General features: G+C 41.8%; 1 protein-coding gene across 1 annotated transcript in view; it reads left to right on the top strand.

Annotated features, from left to right (window-relative positions):
- TTC27 (tetratricopeptide repeat domain 27) overlaps positions 1–23,925 on the top strand; it is a 630,563-nt gene that overhangs the window by 406,017 nt on the left and 200,621 nt on the right. Inside the window, exon 11 of the mRNA XM_069769113.1 lies at positions 21,063–21,176. Within this exon, the coding sequence (XP_069625214.1) occupies positions 21,063–21,176 (114 nt within the window). The remainder of the gene's footprint in view (positions 1–21,062; positions 21,177–23,925) is intronic.

Here is a 23,925-nt window from a genome sequence, read left to right as displayed (position 1 = left end):
CAGGTTTACTCTCAGACAATACCGCCAGATGGTGCACAGATTTACGCTCGCGCAAGCGACGACCGATCTGAATGGCCAAGGACATAGACTCATTCAAACCAGCAGGCATAGGAAATCCCACCATTATATCCTTAAGAGCTTCAGAGAGACCCTTTCTGAACAAAGCCGCTAGTGCAGATTCATTCCACAGAGTGAGTACTGACCACTTCCTAAATTTCTGACAATATACTTCTACATCATCCTGACCCTGGCATAAGCCAGCAGATTTTTCTCAGCCTGATCCACTGAATTAGGCTCATCGTAAAGCAATCCCAGCGCCTGGAAAAATGCATCAACATTACTCAATGCAGAATCTCCTGGTGCAAGAGAAAACGCCCAGTCCTGTGGGTCGCCGCGCAAAAAAGAAATAATAATCAAAACCTGTTGAATAGGATTACCAGAAGAATGAGGTTTCAAGGCCAAAAATAGCTTACAATTATTTCTGAAGCTCAGGAACTTAGTTCTGTCACCAAAAAACAAATCAGGAATCGGAATTCTTGGTTCTAGCATCGATTTCTGATCAATAGTATCTTGAATCTTTTGTACATTTACAACGAGATTATCCATTGAGGAGCACAGAGCCTGAATATCCATGTCCACAGCTGTGTCCTGAAGCACTCTAATGTCTAGGGGAAAAAAAAGACTGAAGACAGAGCTAAGAAAAAAAAATGATGTCAGGATTTCTTTTTTCCCTCTATTGGGAATCATTGGTGAGGCTCCTTGTACTGTTATGGCTGGCAATCAGGCAACACAGCGTGCAGTAATCAGCGCACATACAGAGATCTGGCAATAACCAAAAACAATAAGACGAGCTCTGAGACGTGGAATCTCTGTAGACTGCAGTACCTGATCTATCCTCACACAACTATAAGCAGCAGTGGATTGCGCCTATCACTACCTATGCAACTCGGCACTGCCTGAGGAGCTGACTAGCCTGAAGATAGAAATACAAGCCTGACTTACCTCAGAGAAATACCCCAAAGGAATAGGCAGCCCCCACATATAATGACTGTTAGCAAGATGAAAAGACAAACGTAGGAATGAAATAGATTCAGCAAAGTGAGGCCCGATATTCTAGACAGAGCGAGGATAGCAAAGAGAACTATGCAGTCTACAAAAAACCCTAAAACGAAAACCACGCAAAGGGGCAAAAAGACCCACCGTGCCGAACTAACAGCACGGCGGTGCACCCCTTTCCTTCTCAGAGCTTCCAGCAAAAGTTAATAGCAAGCTGGACAGAAAAAACAGAAAACAAACTAGAAGCACTTATCTAGCAGAGCAGCAGGCCCAAGGAAAGATGCAGTAGCTCAGATCCAACACTGGAACATTGACAAGGAGCAAGGAAGACAGACTCAGGTGGAGCTAAATAGCAAGGCAGCCAACGAGCTCACCAAAACACCTGAGGGAGGAAGCCCAGAGACTGCAATACCACTTGTGACCACAGAAGTGAACTCAGCCACAGAATTCACAACATTCCACCTTCTACAGACCTCCATTCCTACCTCCTTTGAGAGACTGTGCAAGAATAGTTCAACAACAAGAGGTTTAATATCTAGTATTTACAGGCTCCAGACACAGATTCCGTAGCTAGACACTCTTATATGCTCAAATGGGAGGAATATCTTGGTAAAACACTGACCATGGTAGAATGGAGAAATGTTTGGACCAGATCAGCCAAGACTGCATCTTGTATTTCATACAAAGAAAATCAGTACAACATCCTTCATCTCTGGTACCATACACCTGAATTTTTACGTAAAATGGACCCATCTATTTATTCCCTTTGCTAGTGTTGTGTCCTGTCTAGAGGTTCTATATTTCACATTTTTGGGACTCTCCACTGATTAAACCATTCTGGTTGATACTGCAACTCCTCATTAAGCAAGTTGTGGAGTGGATCTCCCATTAAGTCCTCAGCTCTTTCTATTAAATATTTTTCCTGAATCCATATCCAAGAGATCCATTAGACTGCTTTTACATATGTTAACAGCAGCACACTGTTTGATTGCCTACCATTGGAAGAAAACCTCTCCACCTTCCCAACTAGATCTATTTGCAAATCTTTATTATTTACATAGGGGAATGTGTTGAGAACGATAAAACATAAAAATGAGCAATGTAAATCAAAATGAATATCCCATGGACGTCTGGATTTGGAATGATACTCAAAATCAAAGTGGAAAATCAAATTACAGACTGGTCCAACTTCAGTGGAAATGCCTCAAGATGAGTAAATTATGTTCTGTTGTGTGTGTGTGGCCTCCAAGTGCCTGTATGACTTCCCTACAACGCCTGGGCATGCTCCTGATGAGGCGGTGGATGGTCTCCTGAGGGATCTCCTCCCAGACCTGGACTAAAGCATCCGCCAACTCCTGGACAGTCTGTGGTGCAACGTGACATTTGTGGATGGTGCGAAACATGATGTCCCAGATGTGTTCAATCGGATTCAGGTCTGGGGAACGGGCGGGCCAGTCCATAGCTTCAATGCCTTCATCTTGCAGGAACTGCTGACACACTCCAGCCACATCTGGCATTGTCCTTCATGAGAAGGAACCCAGGGCCAACCGCACCAGCATATGGTCTCAAAAGGGGTCTGAGGCTCTCAACTCAGTACCTAATGGCAGTCAGGCTACCTCTGGCATGCACATGGAGGGCTGTGCAGCCCTCCAAAGAAATGCCACCCCACACCATTACTGACCAACTGCCAAACCTGTCATGCTGAAGGATGTTGCAGGCAGCAGATCGCTCTCCTCAGCGTCTCCAGACTCTGTCACGTCTGTCACATGTGCTCAGTGTGAACCTAATTTCATCTGTGAAAAGCACAGGGCGCCAGTGGCGAATTTGCCAATCCTGGTGTTCTGTGGCAAATGCCAAGCATCCTGCACAGTGTTGCACTGTGAGCACAACCCCTATCTGTGGACGTCGGGCACTCAGACCATCCTCATGGAGTTGGTTTCTAACCGTTTGTTGTAGACACATGCACATTGGTGGGCTGCTGGAGGTCATTTTGCAGGGCTCTGGCAGTGATCCTCCTGTTCCTCCTTGCACAAAGGCTGAGGTAGCGTTCCTGCTGCTGGGTTGTTGCCCTCCTACGGCCCCTCCACATCTCCTGGTGTACTAGCCTGTCTCCCGGTAGCGCCTCCAGCCTCTGGACACTATGCTGATAGTGATAGACACAGCAAACCTTCTTGCCACAGCTCGCATTGATGTGCCATCCTGAGCCACTTGTGTGGGTTGTAGAGTCTGTCTCATGCTACCACGAGTGTGAAAGCACAAGCAAGATTCAAAAGTGACCAAAACATCAGTCAGGAAGCATTGGTACTGAGATGTGGTCTGTGGTCCCCCCCTGCTGAACCACTCCTTTATTGCGTGTGTCTTGATAATTGGCAATCATTTCCATCTGTTATCTATTCCATTTGCACAACAGAATGTGAAATTGATTGTCAAACAGTGTTGCTCCCTAAGTGGACAGTTTGATTTCACATTCTGTTGTTTAAGTGTTCCGTTTATTTTTATGAGCAGTGTATTGACCTCTATGAGATGGCTATAACTAGGTTGTAACATTCCACCTCATTTACCCCCTTTCCTTTTGTCTGAGTCTGTGTGTTTGTAAAATTTTAATCTTCATCTACTTGAAAATGTTTAGCTATTACTATAGTATAAGATTGGTTAACTTATAAATGATAGTGAAAAATCTAAAATACCTAATTATTTTTTCTTTTCCTGTAAAATTTGAAGCATTTCAATAAAAATTACATATTTTTTTTAAGGAGCAGGTTCAAATCCCCTACGACTAAAGAAAGAGAGTAAATATAAAAAAAATACATATTTCAAGATACAGTTTTAATCAGCCCTCTTTTTACCCATTAAATAAAACAGATTTGGTATCACCCTGACTATAAGAGAACAGTCTGTCAAAAATATAAAATTATTTAACCCATGTGGTAAACGGTGTAAAAAATAAATAAATCAAAACTCCAGATTTGCTGATTTCAATCACCACATTTTCCTAAAAAAATACAATAGAAAGCTATTAAAACATTAAATGTACCCAAAAATGGTATCAATGAAAATGTGAGCTCACCATGTAAAAAAAAGCCATGACGCAGCTCCAGCAACAGAAAAATTCTCACTTTTTTTTTCTAAGTTTGCAAGTTTGGTATCACCGCAATCGTACTGACCTGAAGAATCACATTGTCGGGTCATGCTTACCATACAATGAACGCTGTAAACACAATTTATTGCATTGTTTTTCTTTCACCATTTCATCTCGCATTAATTTTTTCCCCCCTTTTTTTTACATACATTGTATGGGAAAGTTAATGGTGTCATTTAAAACTGAAACTTGCCCCCTCAAAACAACAACTACTATCTCTATAGAAAAATAAAAAAATGATGTCTGTTTAATGTAGTGGAGGGAAAAAGTGCAAAAATGAAAATTTTCACCGTTCATAAGGGTTAAGTTTGATGGTGACCTTGCCTTTTTTTTTCATCTATAGAACCATAAACTCCAGTCACTCTTTACATGGCACAATGTTGGAGTAACACAGCATAACAATTCCAAAAGACTGCAAGGTACGGGTACATGCAACTATGTAACATCATTTACTTTAGATGCCAAATGGGTTAAATATGAAATACCTGTTTTCTACTTATATTTCATTATCATCACTTACAATAGGGGTCCCCAACCTGTAACCAGAGGCTATGTATGAGTTGTACAGACTCCAGGCCAGATCCTGGCCAGTGGGCGCAACCTCACTCCATACCAACTGGACTGCCGTGTCACTAGACGGGGCGCGGCACACTAGACGTACTCTGGCACAGTGCCTATGCTTGGGGATTTATAAGTCTGCAGTCACACAGAGTAACTGCAGACTTATTGATTTGGACTGGACAACCTCTTTAAGTATGGTGCACTGGAGATGGGATGATACCAGCTGTCAGAGGAGGTGCTTCAAGCTGGATGTGACTGTGTTGGGAGAGCTTGATGGGAGAATGCTGAATGGGGCTATTGTGGGAACCCCTGGATTTTGGTATTCTGCTTTGGGATGATTTCTGTGGTAAAGTTTTGGTTATCATTATACCCGTAATGGGGGCTTTGGTTGCCACTGCTATGAGGGGCGCAGGAGCTGGATGTGGCTCAAAATCCTGTCTCAAAGCTGAATGTGGCTCTCAAGGCCTGAAAGGTTGAGGACCTTTGACTTACAATGTCTAATGCCGCTACCAAGAGGAAGCAAGGTAAAGACAGGTTTATATGGACTCAGTTTCTGTGACCTTCTTCACATTGTATAATCAATGCAGTGTTACACCTATCAGTGTGGGAGCATCACATAATGGACATAAATGATGCCCGACTGACCCAATTTACTATTATGTGTTCTGTAATGTTTCCCTGTGTCAGTCATTTTACTGGGAAAAATAGAACATTATGATTATTTCTGGTATATAAAATGGAATCTGCAACAGAGCCTTCTGTGTAGATGTGAACACAGCGTAGAAATCAGCTTTCTCTCCATATGGTGCACCTAGACTAGTAGATAATCAGCAAAGGAAAGCAGATAATTAGACAGTTTTGCCATTTACAGAATCTGCTAAAATGGACCACAATTTTGTTTAGTATTGGAATGTGTAAATCGGTTATCCATGAATAGAAAACAGCACGTCTCTTGCCCACTGGTTAGATCTGATCCCTCTGCCCTTCCTTTGGAACAGCGGCTTAACCATGTGGCCGGTTCAAACTGTTACTTTCAGGAGCGCACCGCCACCACGTAAACAGGAAGCCCAGTAGGCTGGGGAACGGTGCTCTCACTTCAAGGTACATGGAACAAATCTCAGTACCAGACCATTTTCCACTTTGCCGCATGTTGTTTGAATGAAATGGATCTTAGTTGCTTTGACTTTGTGTTACAACCTCAATTTGTCTTACAATCCCCAATTGTGGTAGATAGCGTCTACTAAAGCCAAAATGCAATTAATGAGCATTGGCTCCGGCTATGAATGTGTGTGGCACATCCAATTTCATTGCTCTTTACAAAAGACACAGCTTTTAACCTTTTGTGTTTTTTTTTTTTAAATTCAGTCTTTGATACCAAGGAAGATAAAGCAATTAATATGAATAGAACGACGATCGTGTTGGTTAATAGATGTTCTCTGCATTGTCAGTGTTAAACTAGGGGAATTTGCTGTATTCATAAACAAGAAACTCATCTGCTTAACTTCTCATTGCCCTAATGTGTCCTTGGGAACATTTCTCTTAGTCATTTTGGGGTAAAGCAGTGTAAGGCTACGTTCACATTTGCGTTGTTGTGTGCTGCGTCGGCTACACAACGCACGCAAAAACGCATGCAAAACGCTGCGTTTTGTGACGCATGTGTTCATTTTTATAGCGCAAAAAAATGCAACAAGCAGCGTCCTCTGCGCCCTGACGCTTGCGCCCAAAAAAAGCATGCGTCACAAAACGCATGTCCATGCGCCCCCCATGTTAAATATAGGGGCGCATGCGTCGCCGCGGTTGCGCCCGACGCACCGCAAATGTGAACGTAGCCTAACATTTTAGGAAAGGACTCTGCACATTTGATGGGAAATCAGAGCTGTGGGTTTCATACAGTTGTGGAAGTGCTGCTCAAGAATTGGAAATGAGCCAGCTGGGTAGGAAAAGGAGAATATTTGAGGGTTAGCCAGTTAGGCTTCATATACCCATGATAAATATATTCTTACCTGATATAAAGTATAAAAAGAGTTTTACTATCCATAGGTCACATGCCTTTTAACCCATCACTAAACTTAACGGGGTTGTTCCCTTTCAATTAAATTTCTTTCATGGCAGCAGTTTGTTATAAAGCAACAAACTGGCTCGCTCACCTTCCCCAGATCCACCTTCAATTTCCCACCACTCCTCCAGTTCTTGTCACTGACCACAGCAGCTATTCAGTGAGCTCAGCGACTCTGCCAGTGTAGATGCTGAGCTCACTGATTGGTTTTCAGTGTGGTGCCGGAGTCCGCCAGCATCGGGAGCAGCGGCAAACACTCGCTGGTGGACTCGGGGAAGTGGAATACAGCACAGTTTGTTTTATACCATACTGCTAAGATGGTAGAAACTTAATTGAAAGGGGACAACCTCCTAAATTGTCACATAGAAACATCACGTGTGAGGTTAGTGCCCGGATGTCATCTCTTCATAACTTATAGGGTACTATTTCTATATTTCATTACTTTCTGGCAAAAAATATACAATATTCCAGAAAATCCCTTTGATACATATTTCCAACTAATTACAAAATCTTGTAAATAAGTTATAAGTAATTTTTGTTTCAATTAAACAGTCACAAAATTACATCCTGTAGTTGGCTCTGGTACAGAACGCGAAATTTCTTGCAAAAATTTTAGCCTCTTTTGTATCAACCAACTTTGCCTAAATCAAAGTGAATATAAGATACTTTGTGATTTACTTTAACCTTTTTTTCACTTATTCTCTACTACATCCTCTTTATTTTCATTTGTCACCTAAAAGGTTACAAGCAAGTGTTGTTTTTTTCTACAAGTTGTAAAGGGAATGCTGGGAACAGTGGTGTAAAGAGGGATTCCAATCTCTGAGGTCATATCATGTAAAAAACATTTGTTTGATGCCTTCTCTTTAGACACATTGTCGACATGCTACAGGTATAGGTCATATGATGGTGACATTTGGGTAGGTTAAACTCTATATTGTGCTCCGTGCTGAGCAGTGCATAGGGGTTTCCATCTAATTTCCTGAAAAAATGTGATTCAGATGGAGGCTCTAATGGAGCCATGGAGTATAATGGGGCAGATACACATAGTAACATAGTTAGCAAGGTCGAAAAAGACATTTGTCCATCCAGTTCAGCCTATAATCCCCCTTGTGACCGTTACCTTCCTTGGTATAAACAGATCCTCGGACAGATATTTGTATTGTCCCCTTATATACTTGTACATGGTTATTAGATTGCCCTCAGTCATCTTTTTTCGAGACTAAATAACCCTAATTTTGTTAATCTCTTTGGGTATTGTAGTTCCCCCATCCCCTTTATTAATTGTGTTGCTCTCCTTTGGACTCGCTTTAGTTCCATTATATACTTCCTGAGCACCGGTGTCTAAAACTGTACACCGTACTCCATGTGCGGTCTAACAGAGGCAGTGTAATGGTCTCATCATGTTTGTCCGTGGCATTGGCTGCTCCAGGTAAGTTTATCATTAACTAATTCCCAAGTTCTTCTCCCTGTCAAATTTACCCAGTGGTTTGCCGTTTAGTGTGTAATGGTGATATTGATTCCTTCTTCCCATGTGTATAACCTTACATTTATCATTGTTAAAACGCATCTGCCACCTCTCGGCCCAAGTTTCCAACTTTTCCAGATCCATCTGTAGCAGAATACTATCTTCTCTTGTACTGACTGCTTTACAGAGTTTTGTATCATCTGCAAATATCGATATTTTACTGTGTAAACCTTCTGCCAGATCGTTAATAAATATATTGACAGGAGCGATTCCTCATAAACCCATGCTGATATGGAGTTACACAGTTATTCTCATTGAGATAACCCAGAATAACATCCCTCAGAAACCCTTCAAATATTTTACCAACAATAGAGGTTAGACTTACTGGCCTATAATTTCCAGGTTCATTTTTAGAGCCCTTTTTGAATATTGGCACCACATTTGCTATGCGCCAGTCCTGTGGAACAGACCCTGTCGCTATAGAGTCCCTAAAGACAAGAAATAATGGTTTGTCTATTACATTACTTAGTTCTCTTAGTACTCGTGGGTGTATGCCATCCGGACCCGGAGATTTATCTTTTTTAATCTTATTTAGCCAGTTTTGTACCTCTTCTTGGGTTAGACTGGTGACCCTTAAGGTTTTCTTTGTCTCTCGGCATTTCACCACAGCATTTCTCTTAGACCATGCAAGACAGTAGGCCAAGTGGAGTCAAAGTGCCCCACCATACTGAAAGGTCCATTCAGCAGATTCTGTCTGAGCCCAGTCAAGCAGTGATGTCACTAAGGGATGGATGGAAGCAGCTAATATTTCCTTCTACTGGGGTTTATCAATTTAGTGTAGGCAAGAAGAACAGATTTGTCAGCTTACCGCTGAATATCAGATCCATGCCACTCATTCAGTCCTGAAGGTGGAAAAAACAGTTCTGTTTTGCTTTTAAACAATAAACATCCAGTTAAAGAGAACTTTTCATGTCCCTAAATACCTTAGGCCTCCTTCATATGTCTGAATTAAACACATACATGGAAAAAATGTACTGATGTCATCAGTGTTTTTACATCAGTGTGTACGTTTTTACCACCAGTGTGTCATCCGTGTGTGGTTTTACCATCAGCATGTCATCCGTGTGTCCATTTTTATCATCAGTGTGTCATCCCTGTGTCTGTTTTTACCATCAGTGTGTCATCCTTGTGACCGTTTTCACTATCAGTGTGTTATCCGTGTGTCTGTTTTTAACATCAGGATGTCATCCATGTGTCCATTTTTACTATCAGTGTGTCATTCGCGTGACCCTTTTTACTATCAGTGTGTCATCCGTGTGTCCGTTTTTACCATCAGCGTATCATCCGTGTGTCTGTTTTTACCATCAGTGTGTCATCCGTGTGACCGTTTTTACCATCAGGATATCATCCGTGTGTCTGCTTTTGCTATCAGTGTGTCATCTGTGTGATCGTTTTTACCATCAGTGTGTCATCCGTGTGTCTGTTTTTACCATCAGTGTGTCATCCGTGTGATCATTTATTCCATCAGTGTGTCATCCGTGGGTCTGTTTTTACCATCAGCGTATCATCCGTGTGTCTGTTTTTACCATCAGTGTGTCATCCGTGTGACCGTTTTTACCATCAGGATATCATCCGTGTGTCTGCTTTTGCTATCAGTGTGTCATCTGTGTGATCGTTTTTACCATCAGTGTGTCATCCGTGTGTCTGTTTTTACCATCAGTGTGTCATCCGTGTGATCATTTTTTCCATCAGTGTGTCATCCGTGGGTCTGTTTTTACTATCAGTGTGTCATCCGTGTGTCTGTTTTTACCATCAGTGTGTCATCTGTGTGATCGTTTTTACCATCAGTGTGTCATCCGTGGGTCTGTTTTTACTATCAGTGTGTCATCCGTGTGTCTGTTTTTACCATCTGTGTGTCATCCGTGTGTCTGTTTTTACCATCAGTGTCATCCGGGTTCCCATTTTTACCATCAGTGTGTCATCCGTGTGACCGTTTTTACCATCAGTGTGTCATCCGTGTGTCTGTTTTTAACATCAGTATGTCATCCGTGTGACCGTTTTTACCATCGGTGTGTCATCCGTGTGACCGTTTTTACTATCGGTGTGTCATCCGTGTGACCGTTTTTACTGTCAGTGTGTCATCCGTGTGACCGTTGTGAGATAATGCTACCTGACTGGGTTGGGGAAACTCGTTTGGCAATGGGAATTAAAGCACTTAGGCACGGTTTCTCCACATAAACGGTCTATCCTGTTTATTAAACTTCATAAACCGTGTCACAAACAGTTCATTATATACATCAATGGAACACGTTAACCACCGACAGTCTGTTCCAATGGCAGATAATTGCCCGTAACCCCCTTTTTATCTGGAGTTACCTTACAGGAGCTCCGGCTCCACACACTGACTCCTGTCAGTGCGGGTTCCCAGAGGAAAGCTGCCTCACTGGGGTCACCGTCCTTGTGACCAGGGCACCTCCGATAGTCCAGACCCGCAGTAGGAACTGTAGCTTCCCCAACACAGTAGCCATCCCAGGCTCTGCAGATACAGCCTCTCTGTGCGGTATTCAGGAAGTCCAGTCCCAGGCACTTCCAACACAAAGGCCTTCAGTCCATGGTCTCACCGTGTGCTTTCAGGAATCCAGTCCATCCCAGGACATTCCAGCACACTGACCATTCAGTCCATGGTCTCACGATGTGCTTCCAGGAATCCAGTCCATCCCAGGACATTCCAACACACTGACCATTCAGTCCATAGCCTCAACAGGTGCTTCCAGGAATCCAGTCCATCCCAGAACATTCCAACACACAGGCTATACAGGAACTCACACTCTGACCCATGTGACCCAAACCCTGGTCACATTATGTAGCTGTAACCACCCCATAGGTGGGTGGTGTCTGTGGTTAGCCAGTCCTGCCCAGCTCACCAGCTAACCCTATAGGCTCCCCTTATAAGTAAACACAACAAACACTTGTGGAACAACAAGTCCTAGCATAATCATATCATTTTGGGCTTACAGCGCAGAGCACCTCTGAAACACATACTGGCCATTTACAAAAATGCCAGTCCCTAATTCACCATCATAATTATGCCCCCAAGCTCATCCTGAAGCACACGCACTGCGCCCCCCTGGTTGTAACATGGGTTACTGCACCACACCGTTTTTACCATTGGTGTGTCATCCGTGTGTCCTTTTTTACTACCAGTGTGTCATCCATGTGTGCGTTTTACCATTTGTGTGTCATCAGTATTTTTCCAGTATGGATAAAGGTAGAAGCAAGTTACAAAGCTTCTCCTATGCTTTGCAAACATGGGCGGCACACGGGTGCCAGCTGTGTGTTGTACAAGTTTATCACAGACTCACAAACTTATATTGACCCTTGTCATCCATTGCTGACGAAAAACAACAGACGGACATGTGCATAGTACCATAGATTATACTTGCGATATGCATAAAGAAAACAGATACCATATGTACTGGACACACGGATGTGTGAAGGAAGCTTTAATATGCAGGTAGTGGGTAAATATTCAGGTTTCTAGCTTTATAATGATGTGTTGTGTTCCTCCTGCGTGCTGCTGGCTTTCAGAGTCGTGCTTGCACAGCTACTGTCACCACTCACAGCATTGTAAGCACGCCCCAGCACTTTGAATGACAGCCGTCTCTGCACAGATGTGCCTCAGAGTGGTGCATCTGTGCAAGCAACGTGCTGTGTCATGCCTACACCTGCCGCTCCGTGTGTACTGATTGTATCCAGTCTGTGCACACCTCTGAGTGGAAGTCGATGGCTCCCGGGAGGATGAAAGTTCATTTTCTCCCAGTAGTCGTGGTTTTAGTAAGGTGGCCGGACAGCATTGTGGCACCTACAGATTAAGGTTGTTTTCACATTGCCTTCTTTGTCCCTGTTGGGGCATACGTCCAAAATCCCCCATAAAACAGAGTCTGAACACATTCACCTATGGGGTCTGTAGACTGCAATAGTGATGAACTAACATGTGCTCTGTCGTTCACTTTTTCGGGAGTGCATGCTTACAGGAGGTGGCCACGCAAACACAGTCTACTATGTTGTTCACCCTGCCATCACCATTGCAGTTGGCCCCATTGGCGCATGCATCCAGACCCGTGCTTGCTTGGGATTTCAGACGTATGCCCGATGGGGACACAATGCAACGTGAAAGCACCCTTAACCCTATTTCTGCAGGTTAATCGCTTTGCTGTAGCCTCTAATGCCAAAAATTAGATTAAAACATCCAAGCTTTTTTTCATTATTTATAACAATTAATCATACAGACTTCAATGGATTGTCTACTACTCAGACAACCAATTATGAATCACTATGCTTCCCCTAAGTAAAATAACAGCAGGTGTTCTCACCTCCGGTACGGGCGCCATTCCAGCGGTGTCGGCACTGACTCTCCTGACAATGTTATGTTACGCGATCTTTGCAGCCAGTTAGCTGCTGCTTCATGATCCCCTCCTTCAGACATAACTGACATACACAGATAGTCAGAGCTGCGGATTCTTCATCAATCCTTTTGTTAGTTTCATCTGAAGGAGGATGGAGTGAAGCAGATGCAGGGATCATTGTTATCACGTGAGCCCCTGGTGAGACAGTTCCTACACCGCTACAATGGCGCCTGCAGCAGAGCGGAATATAGGTGTTATTATTTTACTTGTGGGAAACATAGTGCTTGAGAAGGGGTTGCCTAGGTAGTGGAATACCCCTCTAAAAAAGTGCCAGCGAATACAAAATTGTGCTTTCTGGGACTATTTACCGTGGCTGTACGGATTCTCTTAACCATATGAACTAAAGCTTGGAAGCTTCATCGTACTTTGAGCTTGACGCTGCTGCAACAAAGTTTAATTGGAAATGCATTAATTTATCATGTACGGTATATGTCTGGATAAATTAGTTCAAAAGAACTTGGAACCAAATCACTGAAAATATCTATGGACTAAACTACAAGATATCCTATATTCAATAGTGCTAAAAGTGCACATCTACTGGGGCATCAGTCAATAATCACTGTTGTATTCCTATGTTACTAGTGACGGCAAATAAATATCCTCGTCACAATTGCTGATTCTTGCCTCAGCAGGTCTGCACTTGTAGTATGTTTTCTAGGTTTTTAACACTATTGAAAAAAGGGCGTTTATCAATTTAGTGGCTAAGACAAAAAAACACCTCTTGTCTTCCACACCTTGAGACACTTACGCTAAGCAATTTATTCTTAAGTCTCTGGAAATACACTTTAATTCCATAATAAATAAGGTGCCCGGATGACCTGAATGCTATATCACACAAAATAGTGGCAATTATCAAATTTATGCTGATGGACCCCTGATGATGCAAGTACAGAAACGCGTGGGATCAGAGAATTCTGAAATTAGGCAGGAAGTTTTTGAGAGAGAACGCAATACTTTTTGTCTTCCTTTTGATGGGAATAGGACAAAATTCTCTTCTAGGAAAACACTGGTCAGCTTTTTTCGGTTTTCTGCTTGGTTATGATAATAATAGGGAATGCTACTGTAACGCCTTGGCTACTATAATAGTCAACACATGTCTTTGTTAAGAGAGAGAAGTGCTATGAACAATATTTTAATGAATATCAAAAAAATGAAATTGTTTTTCTAGCCAGTTACATTTCTTGATTAAAAAGCCTCAGACCAGTTACAGATAATATCAGAAATTATATTCATGCTCAGCAATTCCCTGCCTGTCCCATTTTGGAACTTACCCGATTCCTGCTGGTTTGTGCTTCCTGCTTCCATCCTCAACTCATCAGAAATAGTCACATAGTCAGTCACTGGGCGCAGCAATGGCCCACTTTACCCAGTGATGGGCTGACTAGTAATCTCAGGCCGTTTCCGATGTGTCGAGCACAGGCCAGCAGGGACAGTATAAGTGCCACTTACAGACCACTAGGTAGTATCCGGTATCAACATATGTGGCCTCAGTTTGGCTACATATTTGTTGTGGAATTCACTGCATTTCACTCCTCTACATTCAAAGGAGAGACATCCATATCGAAAGCAAAAGAAAGTGAAATACTCTGGAATTAAAGAAGCAATCCTCCCATCAAAATTGTAATCCTCTTAATATATTGCATTCATCCCATTATATAGCACTGTGTATTTACAATTGCTCATTTTGCCCTTCTACCCAATTAATTCTTCTGTTTTCCATTAGGTCTATGACATCACATGATTAAAAACTGAGTAGCTGAATCCTTCTAAGCTGTATGTAGAAACAGGAGGTCAATTTTCCTTGTATGAGTCATGTGGACAATAACGTTAGGGTATATGCATACATCTGTAAGACGTGTGTGAACATAGCAAGTTTTTCAGGAACATAACACTTCAGGACAGGCCATCCTCTTTTGATCTTAATTGTCTTATGTGGTATTTTTTTTGTTTGTTTTTGCAACATCTTTTGTCTCCATTTTTAAAAAACTTTTATTGAATAAACGGGTGAGTGGCTTAAAAGCAAAAAAAGCTTGAAGATTGGTCAAGTCACTTTGGAAACCTGAAGCGGTTAAAAGAAGCTTAAAAGACTGAACATGTGCACATCAAGTCATTTATTTTATGCGCAATGCGTATGTTCATTCTTTTATAGTATGTATTTAGTACCTTTACTGGTGAATTATGGAGCATACCCAGCTGAAAATATCATTGGGTGCACCACCAATTGCATCATAAAATAGAAGTAAAACAGACGCTTTCTGCGCTGCACCCAATGTCCACAATCATGTGGTGCCATGAGTTTTGGGAGGATATGTTCCCCATTTCTCTATAGAAATGGCCCTTGCTCCACGGCCCGGCCTGCCACTCAGGTTGGTTTCCGGGGAGACGCGTCACTATTTACCCGTGTTCCCCAGGCAGCCTGTCTGTTCGACAGATGCGCGTGGTAGATGCTGTGCGGCGCAGGTTCGCGTCATCCCTGGGCGTGTCTCCAATCAGGTCACGTGACGAGACGCGATCCCGGGGTGGCGCTGGTGCGCATGCGCTTCACTGCCCTGATGCCTGCTGTTCAGTGTGGACGCCGGTGGAGTCCGGTGATGATGCGGGAGTGCACAGGATGTATGGGGGAATTTGATTGGGGTACGCATAGTAGCCTTAATAAATGGATTTAATAGATTGGCTATATGAAGCTTTTGGGGCCAGATTGCCTCATAACAAACCACTATACAGGAAGCTCATTAAAGGAAATACCCCATTGGCCGCTGATCACTATGGCAACAGGGACGCAAAAGTATATCTATGGAGGAGAAGTGAAAACAAAGCTCTATTATGTATATATGCACATAAGTGTCTGATGTTCATTATGTATACCCCTCCTCACATGTAAAGCGCCATGGAATAAATGGCGCTATAACAATAAATAATAATAATAATAATAATGTCTATTTATATATTTTTTTAGTAATATATTGTACTATGATGTAAGGTGGGTGGTACTGGATGGTGGTTGGCTCTCTGCGTGTCGTCCACACTATTTCAGACCGCCTTGCCGCCATGTTTGTATGCTTGAAAAAGACCAGCATATGGTCGAAACGTCGCTGATGCTATATGGCTAAATAAAGATTTCTTTGGACTATTACACCCGGTGGAGCGCTGTTCTTCTGTGCAGATATTTACGTTTTACCCAGGAGGGTTCCCTGGATATGGAACGAGCGCCCGAATGAGTGAGTGCTGTCGGTCACTTGTATATTCTATCCCCATTTCTCTATAGACTTTGAATGGCAAAGACATTGGCATTGTAATGTAGCGTTACCCTTTAACCCCTTAATGGCAGCCAATACGTCTTTTAACTGACCTGAGATATAAGAGAATATCATCCCCATACAGGTGACAATCCAGCAGCTGTCGGCTGTACACTATAGCTAACAACTTGCTGCATCAGCCACGATCAGTATTTACACCTTCCAAATCTGTTTAACCCCTTAGATGCTGCTGTCAATAGTGACTACATCATTATAAATGGTTAACAGAGTGTGGGGGCTTCCCCTATATCCAAACTGGTGCCCTCAGATCATGATTGTGTGGTCCTGATGTTTGCCATGGCAATTCATGGCCATATAGCGGCCTTACAGTCTGACAGCTCTGGTAATCTGTTCAGAAGTTAGAGGCATTTAGGTGGTAAAAATACATATTTTCATTTCTGTCTACCACTTTGCATTAATTCCTGTAAAGTACCTGAAGGGTTAATAAACTACCTGACAGCAGTTTTCAATATATCTAGGGGTGCTGTTTTTAAAATGGTATCATGTTTGGGGGTTTCCCAATATATGGGACCCCTAAAGTCACTTCAAACATGGATAGTCCCCTAAAAAAATAAATTTTGTAAATTTCCTTGAAAAAAAATGAAAAATTGCTGCTACATTTTTAAACCTCCAAAAATGCTAACAAAATAAAATAACATTTTACAAATGGTGCTGATGTAAAGCCAACATGTGGGAAATGTTATTTATTAATGGTTTACTGTGGTATGACTATCTGGATTAAAGGGATAATCATTCAAATTTAGAAAATTGCTAATTTTTTAACATTTTTCTCAAATTTTTTATATTTTTTATAAATAAACACAAAACATATTGACCTAAAGTTACCATTATCATAAAGTATAATGTGTCATGAAAAAACAATCTCAAAATCACTGGGATTTGTTGAAGCATTGCAGAGTTATTACCACATAAAATTACACTGATCAGATTTCAAAAATTTGGCTGTCACTAAAGGGTTAACTATTCTACAAGTTCTATATTAGTTCTATCCATGAACCAGGACTCCCAGGGTAAACAAAGCTGTAAGCTTCATTCGGCATTGGAAGTGCTGCTCAAAAATAGCAAGTTTTCCCTTTTTAATGAAACATCCAGTAATAAAAGGAGACTATTTGAGGGTTACCCATATTTAGGCTGCTGTTCTGCAGCATAATATGCCATAATTGTAAGTGAAGGATGAATTCTTTTTTATACAGGGACACAGAAGGATAACGATAAAGTAATGAAAAGGTACTGGAGACGTGACTGCTGCCTTTTGTTAGAAACATTTACGGTATATTCTGTAGCTCCAAACTGATGGGAGGACGGATTAAGGAATTGGCCTCTGACTTTTTCCCATTTAATGGTTGATATGCAGTTTGCATGTTTCAGTCCGGAGCTGCCCAAAGGCCTATGTAACTGTACAAGAAAGAAAGGGAGATGATAATGAGCAGCAGATAATGGTGTACTTTTTAAACCCTGTAGTATGCATAGTCTGAGCCGCTGTATCCTCAAAAGAAAGAATAGACAGGGGTGGTGAATTTTCATGGTGGGGGCCACTTTTTCACCCTTCAATTGACATATGTCAGGATGTGGGAGGAGAAGGTGCTTTGTGAGTGGAGTCCTGTCTTGGAAACAAGTCTGGCCATGCCATTGTGTTATCTTTTATAATGAATTACTGTACTTCACTTTCCTCAGTCAAATGAGAGCCCATCATTGTAATTACCTCCCAGTGAGACCACCGTATAGTTATAGCCAAACCAATGCAAAGCGCCTTGTAATGTAGGCAGCTCCAAACGTGTGAGCCATGGAGAACCAGGTCTTCTAATTGTTCAAAGATTTTTGTATATCCAATAATATACAATATATTTCAGCTGGCGAAACACAAATCATTATGATATGTTAAAAATTAAGTGCCACTGTAGCGCCACAGTAGATCTGCTGGTGCCACCATGATTGTCCCTATGCCAATGTAAAGGGTCGCACATGGAGTCCTCTCCAGCTCCAGTTATAAGAACAATGGGTGCCATGTCAGAGAAATGTTTCCATAGAAGCACTGTCTCCTCTATACAGCATCTGAAGAAGCTTTTCACTTTTCATTATATTGGATTCTTATTAAATCAGAACCTTGTGAAAATGTAGTAAGAACCATGCCCATAATCACCTGACTTTAATGTAGAAAAAATGATAATTTTGCATCTGAATTGTCACCTGTATTTTTTACATCTACATGACATGCGTTTTTATACATCGGCAGTGATTAAAATTTACAAGATCAAATACAGATTTCTATGTTAAAGGGGTTGTCCGCTACTCGGTCAACCACTTCTCACTCCGTGCGTTTTCCCCCAGTAAAATAATTACACTTATACTAACTCCGGTGCTGGCGCTGTTCCTGTTCCAGTGGTGTCAGCACTGTCTCTCCCGGGGCTCGTGAACATTGTTAAGTCATGTGATCCCTGTGGCCAATCAGTGGCTGTTTCACTCTCCCCTCCTTCAGATGTATCAATACACTTGGAGGAGGAGGAAAGGGCAGGAGCACTCGCCTCCCCCGGATGTAAGTGATTTGTCGTGTAAGCATCAGGAGACACCGTGCTACTACCGCTGGAGCAGTGCTAGTACCAAAGGGGAGTATAAGTCTTACTCTTTTAAGGGTTGTCCGAGTAGTGGAAGACCCCTTTAAAAAAATGCAACTTATCCTTGTAAATTTCATATTATATGGATGATTTGTATGGGATCTGTTTTTTTGTGTACCCATAAGCTTGAATAGGTGAGTATCATCTGAAATGCGGAAGAGACTAGTGCATGCTGCGATTTTTTTCATGGGGCTATTCGCTCACCTGAACAGCCCAATTGAATAACATTGGTCCAAGTGCTTTCAGTTTTTCTCATGGGCAACATCTGGACCAGAAATATGGTTTTGGGAACTTAGACTAAAATTGGACATGGTCTTTGAACAAGAATGGCATTGCTTCTAGAATGTGAGTAGACACGTCGTCTTCTAATCCCACACAGCCACACTATATGGATTGTACAGCAACAATTTCCCGTCCGATGGTTGGACAACCACTTATATATAATATAGATGCTACTGCCTGATGGTTGTATTTCTGCTGACACAATGGTCCAGTTGCCAGTGTGCGGTCTGTATTCTATAGGATCTGTTTGCAATTTTCAACCAGATTTTTGACTATTTTTCCCAGTTTCTGTATCTGCCAGCATGGAGTTACATCTCATTACGCCCAATCTCAGATCAGGTGAGAGCCTATGTCTGTAGCTTTATGGTTTTACAAGGCCTTTTAATAAATGCAGTGTTTGGGACGTATCTCGGGGGAAGTTTTTCTTATTATGGTAATTCAATACCAAATATACATGAAGTACTACAGAGTCATCAATAAGTCAGGTTATAAAAGGAAGCTAGGTGGGAGTTGTAATCTCCTTACTGAGATTATTTGACCCCCCAAGTCCCTCTCCTCATTCAATGATGCATGTACGATACCTCTCCACGGAGATCAATGGTAGCATCATGAATGGCTGAACAAGCTTATTCCCATGTTATCAGCTGCCCACTTACCTCTATGGAAAGGGGCACATATCCCGAGAACTGGGACTTAGAGCCCCTACTCCTATTAATTTACTTTTCTAATTAGGCTTTTCACAGGCAGATTTCCAGTTGCAGTTATGACTTGAGGACCTGAGCCCTGAGTGATGCTTTTGGATTGATGCCTTTTTTCCATATTTCCTATCTGCTCCCATTACTGAATTTCATCTCGGTACTTTTAAACTGATGTCACTTTCTAGTTTTATACATTGAACATTTTGTTTTTTTTGTTTTTTTCTTTCTGAGTGTAAAATGATGTTGTGTGAGTAGATGACTTTTTATCCCATGGGAATTTCTGTAGTAAGAAGCTGTTGATAGCCTGGGAAGGGCAGTGGATATCCCGAGCAGAAAACACCCACAGAACAGGAACCCAAGCGCTGCCAACACTCCCTGCCCACAGATGAGGCCGATAAACAGAAAGCCAATAAATTACATTCCTGACTCTTTCCTCGGTCGGAAAGCTGCATAACCTTTTTTATGTATTAGATCTTAACCATTTCATCACCATTGTGTTTTATGCCTGAATAACCAGATGCCATTACCAGACCCATAATTGCAGCTGCAGATCCCATTCCAAAAGCTGGTCTGATAATGAGATCTAACCGCTTCATGTTCCATGTTTCTGTTCTCAGACTTGGTCATGCTCAGGTTTAGGGCTGTACTACCAACATTGGCCGTAGGCAACTACAATGGGCATCCCTCTGTGTAATGACTACTGCACCCTTTGCAGGATCAGGACACCCTGTTGTCGGCTTATAGTGAATATGTTCTGTAATAATGACTCTTTGCACAATTCATGCTCATTAATGTATACTATGTTTTGCATATTTTATATATTTTCAGTATTTTTTCATTGTATTTATTGGCTGAGGATTCATTTAGTTTGCACAAAATTATAGGATCGCTACTTCCAACATGTGGCGCTATAGAGTTCAAGTCCTCTTTTTCTCTGAAGAGGCAATTTGCATATTAAATTTCCCAGAGGAGCATTGCACAGCAAATAAGCCTCCTTACCTTGATAAGCCAGAGCTGGTATGTCACTCTCCACAAGGAGAAACCTTACCCCTTAGACCTCAGTCCAGAGCCTCTCACCTAGTCAAATCAGTTCTTATGCTTTGCACTGACGAGGGCCAACAGCCCGAAAGACCGTGTCTGTGAATTGAGATTCTGGTTTGACTTTTATCAAGTCACATTGCAAGATTCGTTAAAGGGTTGATGGTGACTTCTAGGATCGCTACTTCCAACAGGTGGCGCTATAGAGTTCAAGTCCTCTTTTTCTCTGAAGAGGCAATTTGCACACAAAATTCTATACCCTCAATAAAATCTGAAACTAAGTGTACTGTCATATATATATAAGTATAATTTGTGTTTTATCGTTCTCTTTTTAGTCAGTATCATACGTGTAATTATCTTCTTTGATTTCAGTGTTTGCTTTCTCAACCCAAATTTTGGGCCATCCAGACATCTGCACTAATACTGAGGACCAAATTAGAGAAGGGAAGTTCTAGACGTGTGGAACGCGCAATGCTGCAAACTCAGGTAAGACTGATTCTTTATTACTGATGGCTGTTATATATCGATACCTGGTTATACAGGTGATGGCTCTTATATAGTGACGCCTGGCTATAGAGATGATGGCTCTTATATAGTGATGCCTGGCTATAGAGGTGATGGCTCTTATATAGTGATGCCTGGCTATAAAGGTGATGGCTCTTATATAGTGATGCCTGGCTATAAAGGTGATGGCTCTTATATAGTGATGCCTGGCTATAGAGGTGATGGCTCTTATATAGTGACGCCTGGCTATAGAGGTGATGGCTCTTATATAGTGACACCTGGCTATAGAGATGATGGCTCTTATATAGTGACGCCTGGCTATAGAGGTGATGGATCTTATATAGTGACGCCTGGGTATAGAGGTGATGGCTCTTATATAGTGATGCCTGGCTATAGAGGTGATGGCTCTTATATAGTGATACCTGGCTATAGAGGTGATGGCTCTTATATAGTGACTAGATGGTGGCCCGATTCTAACGTATCGGGTATTCTAGAATATGTAGGTAGTATATAGCATAGGCTGCAGCAGATCCACAGGTCCACTGATGACCAACGAGTGATAATTTCCTGATGAAGAAGTCTGAGAACATTGAAACGCGTTGGATAAAGCCACATTTTATTATTTACGTCCAAACCTCAGTTATTCAGCAGCGCAGAGTAAATCCACGTTAACACAATGTGAAATATATGAAATATGAATAGCAATACGGATTTTGAATATTAATTTAAAAAATGAGACGCTCAGCATGGAATTTGGCCAAATTATATCTGCCCATCAACAGTTGTCAAGGTAGTCTCAAAGACAGATGGGTCCCTACGTGTGTGAATACCTCTCTTGATGGGCAGATATAATTTGGCCAAATTATATGCTAAGCGTCTCATTTTTTAACCTAATATTCAAAAGCCGTATTGCTATTCATATTTCGTATATTTCACATTGACATGCTTTTGCACGGTAGAGTGCAACTTTTTTTGTATAGTGTATATCTTAGTGCAGAAATGCCTACTTTTTTTCTGCAATTGTCCTTACCAAAATATGTAATGGCACTCTGCTCTGATTATTGCAGTTGTAAATGGCTTTTGATGGGGTTTTCCCTGTATTTTATGTATTTGTGTTTAATTTTTAATACATTTCTTAATGCAGAAGTTATGGGATTCTACAATTGCATATTTTACATGCATTTTTTCAGACTCCCCTTTGCAGCCTGTAGGGTAAAAACACATAAACCCCCCGATGTTCCACAGCATCGTCCAATCACAGCCACTTCGAACTGTTAAGGCCAGCAGAGATTACACTACATGGGGTCATGGTAGCAGCACCACAGAAGATCTTACCCTGGTCATTGACATATACCAATCATTTGGACAGTGTTGTATATAAGTATGTTCTACATAGGTAAATATTTCTGCAGATACATTGCTTTCTTTATCTTACAATACGCTACATTTTTCAAGCTGTGTTCTAATTCCGAGCTGCACTTACAACTTCAGTGCTCACACCTGACAACTCCCGCCATTCTTTCCTGCGGGGATAGAGATTGACATGGTTTTTCATATTCTGAGATTGGTAATCCTCATACAAGACAATGGACAGTAGTGTGATTTAGGGTGAAAAAAAACAAATGTCCCACTTCCCGTCTGTCAACTTTTCTCAGTGACAACCCACAGCTATTATGGTCAGTATAAGATAAGTGCAATGTTTCACTCAACTTTTTATTGTAGCTAAATTATATATATAAACTCTAAAATGTTGTTTTTTTTAAAAGTCCTTTTCTAAGACCAGGTTGATCTTTTCTTTATACTTTTGAAGTTCAGCTAAATTACAGAGGTTGTCTCATCTTGTTATATGGAAAGAATGGCAAAGTACAGGTAACAACAAGCAGCTTTGCAATTTGCTTCTTATTGAAGGATTTTCTGGTGTCTGAAACCCCCTCTCCTCTGGCTGCAGTTTGTGTCTGTGCTTTACTCACTCTTCCCGGGTCCAGCGCTGAGTCTCTTACTCCACTCGCAGTGTCTGCTATTGTCTGCAGCGCTGACGTCACTTAAGAGCGCTGCAGACAATAACAATAGCTCAGCGGCTCTACATGAGTTGACAGCACAAACCATTCAGAGCTGCTGATTAGCTGCAGTGCTGTCAATGTAATGCCAGCGCTGCAGACAAAAAAAGACACCAGGAACAGCAACGGAGACTCGGTGCTAGACCTGGGGAGCGTGGTTAAAGCTGAGTTTTTTTAGTTTTGTTTTTTAAACAAACTGTATAAAGGGGACAAGGGTTTTCCAATTTTGGGAATAAAACTCTAAGGTTGACATGAACATAAGGATTTTTAATTTTAGAGTTTCTTGCTTGTTACCTCGGTTACCAGCCACCTGTGCATTCTATCAGTCATGGCCGGAGCAAGGAAGGAGGCATCAATGGCAAGTTCTTTGCTATAGAGCTTGTAAGTTCTGCTCTGATGTTGACTGGTTGCTGGATCCGGCCAGCGTCTGTGCCTCTATGTTCCTCTGATGCTGCAAAAGCAAAGCTGTGGGTGCTTGAAGCACCAGAGAGAAAAGAGTTCTGGGGGCAGGGAAATAGTCCTCCTGAAGAAAGATCATGAAAATAACCCTTTAATGCCTGTCACGTTTGACGGGGTTAGGCAGCCATCTATGGGGGCCTCCTAATTCTTCCCAAACGTCAGATGTTAGGTGATGAAATATTACAGACAGAAGGACTGTAACATGCTCAATCTAT

The sequence above is a fragment of the Ranitomeya imitator genome, chromosome 5 (assembly GCF_032444005.1).
Source record: "Ranitomeya imitator isolate aRanImi1 chromosome 5, aRanImi1.pri, whole genome shotgun sequence".
Taxonomy (NCBI): Eukaryota; Metazoa; Chordata; class Amphibia; order Anura; family Dendrobatidae; genus Ranitomeya; species Ranitomeya imitator.
This window is presented reverse-complemented; position numbering and strand designations above follow the sequence as displayed.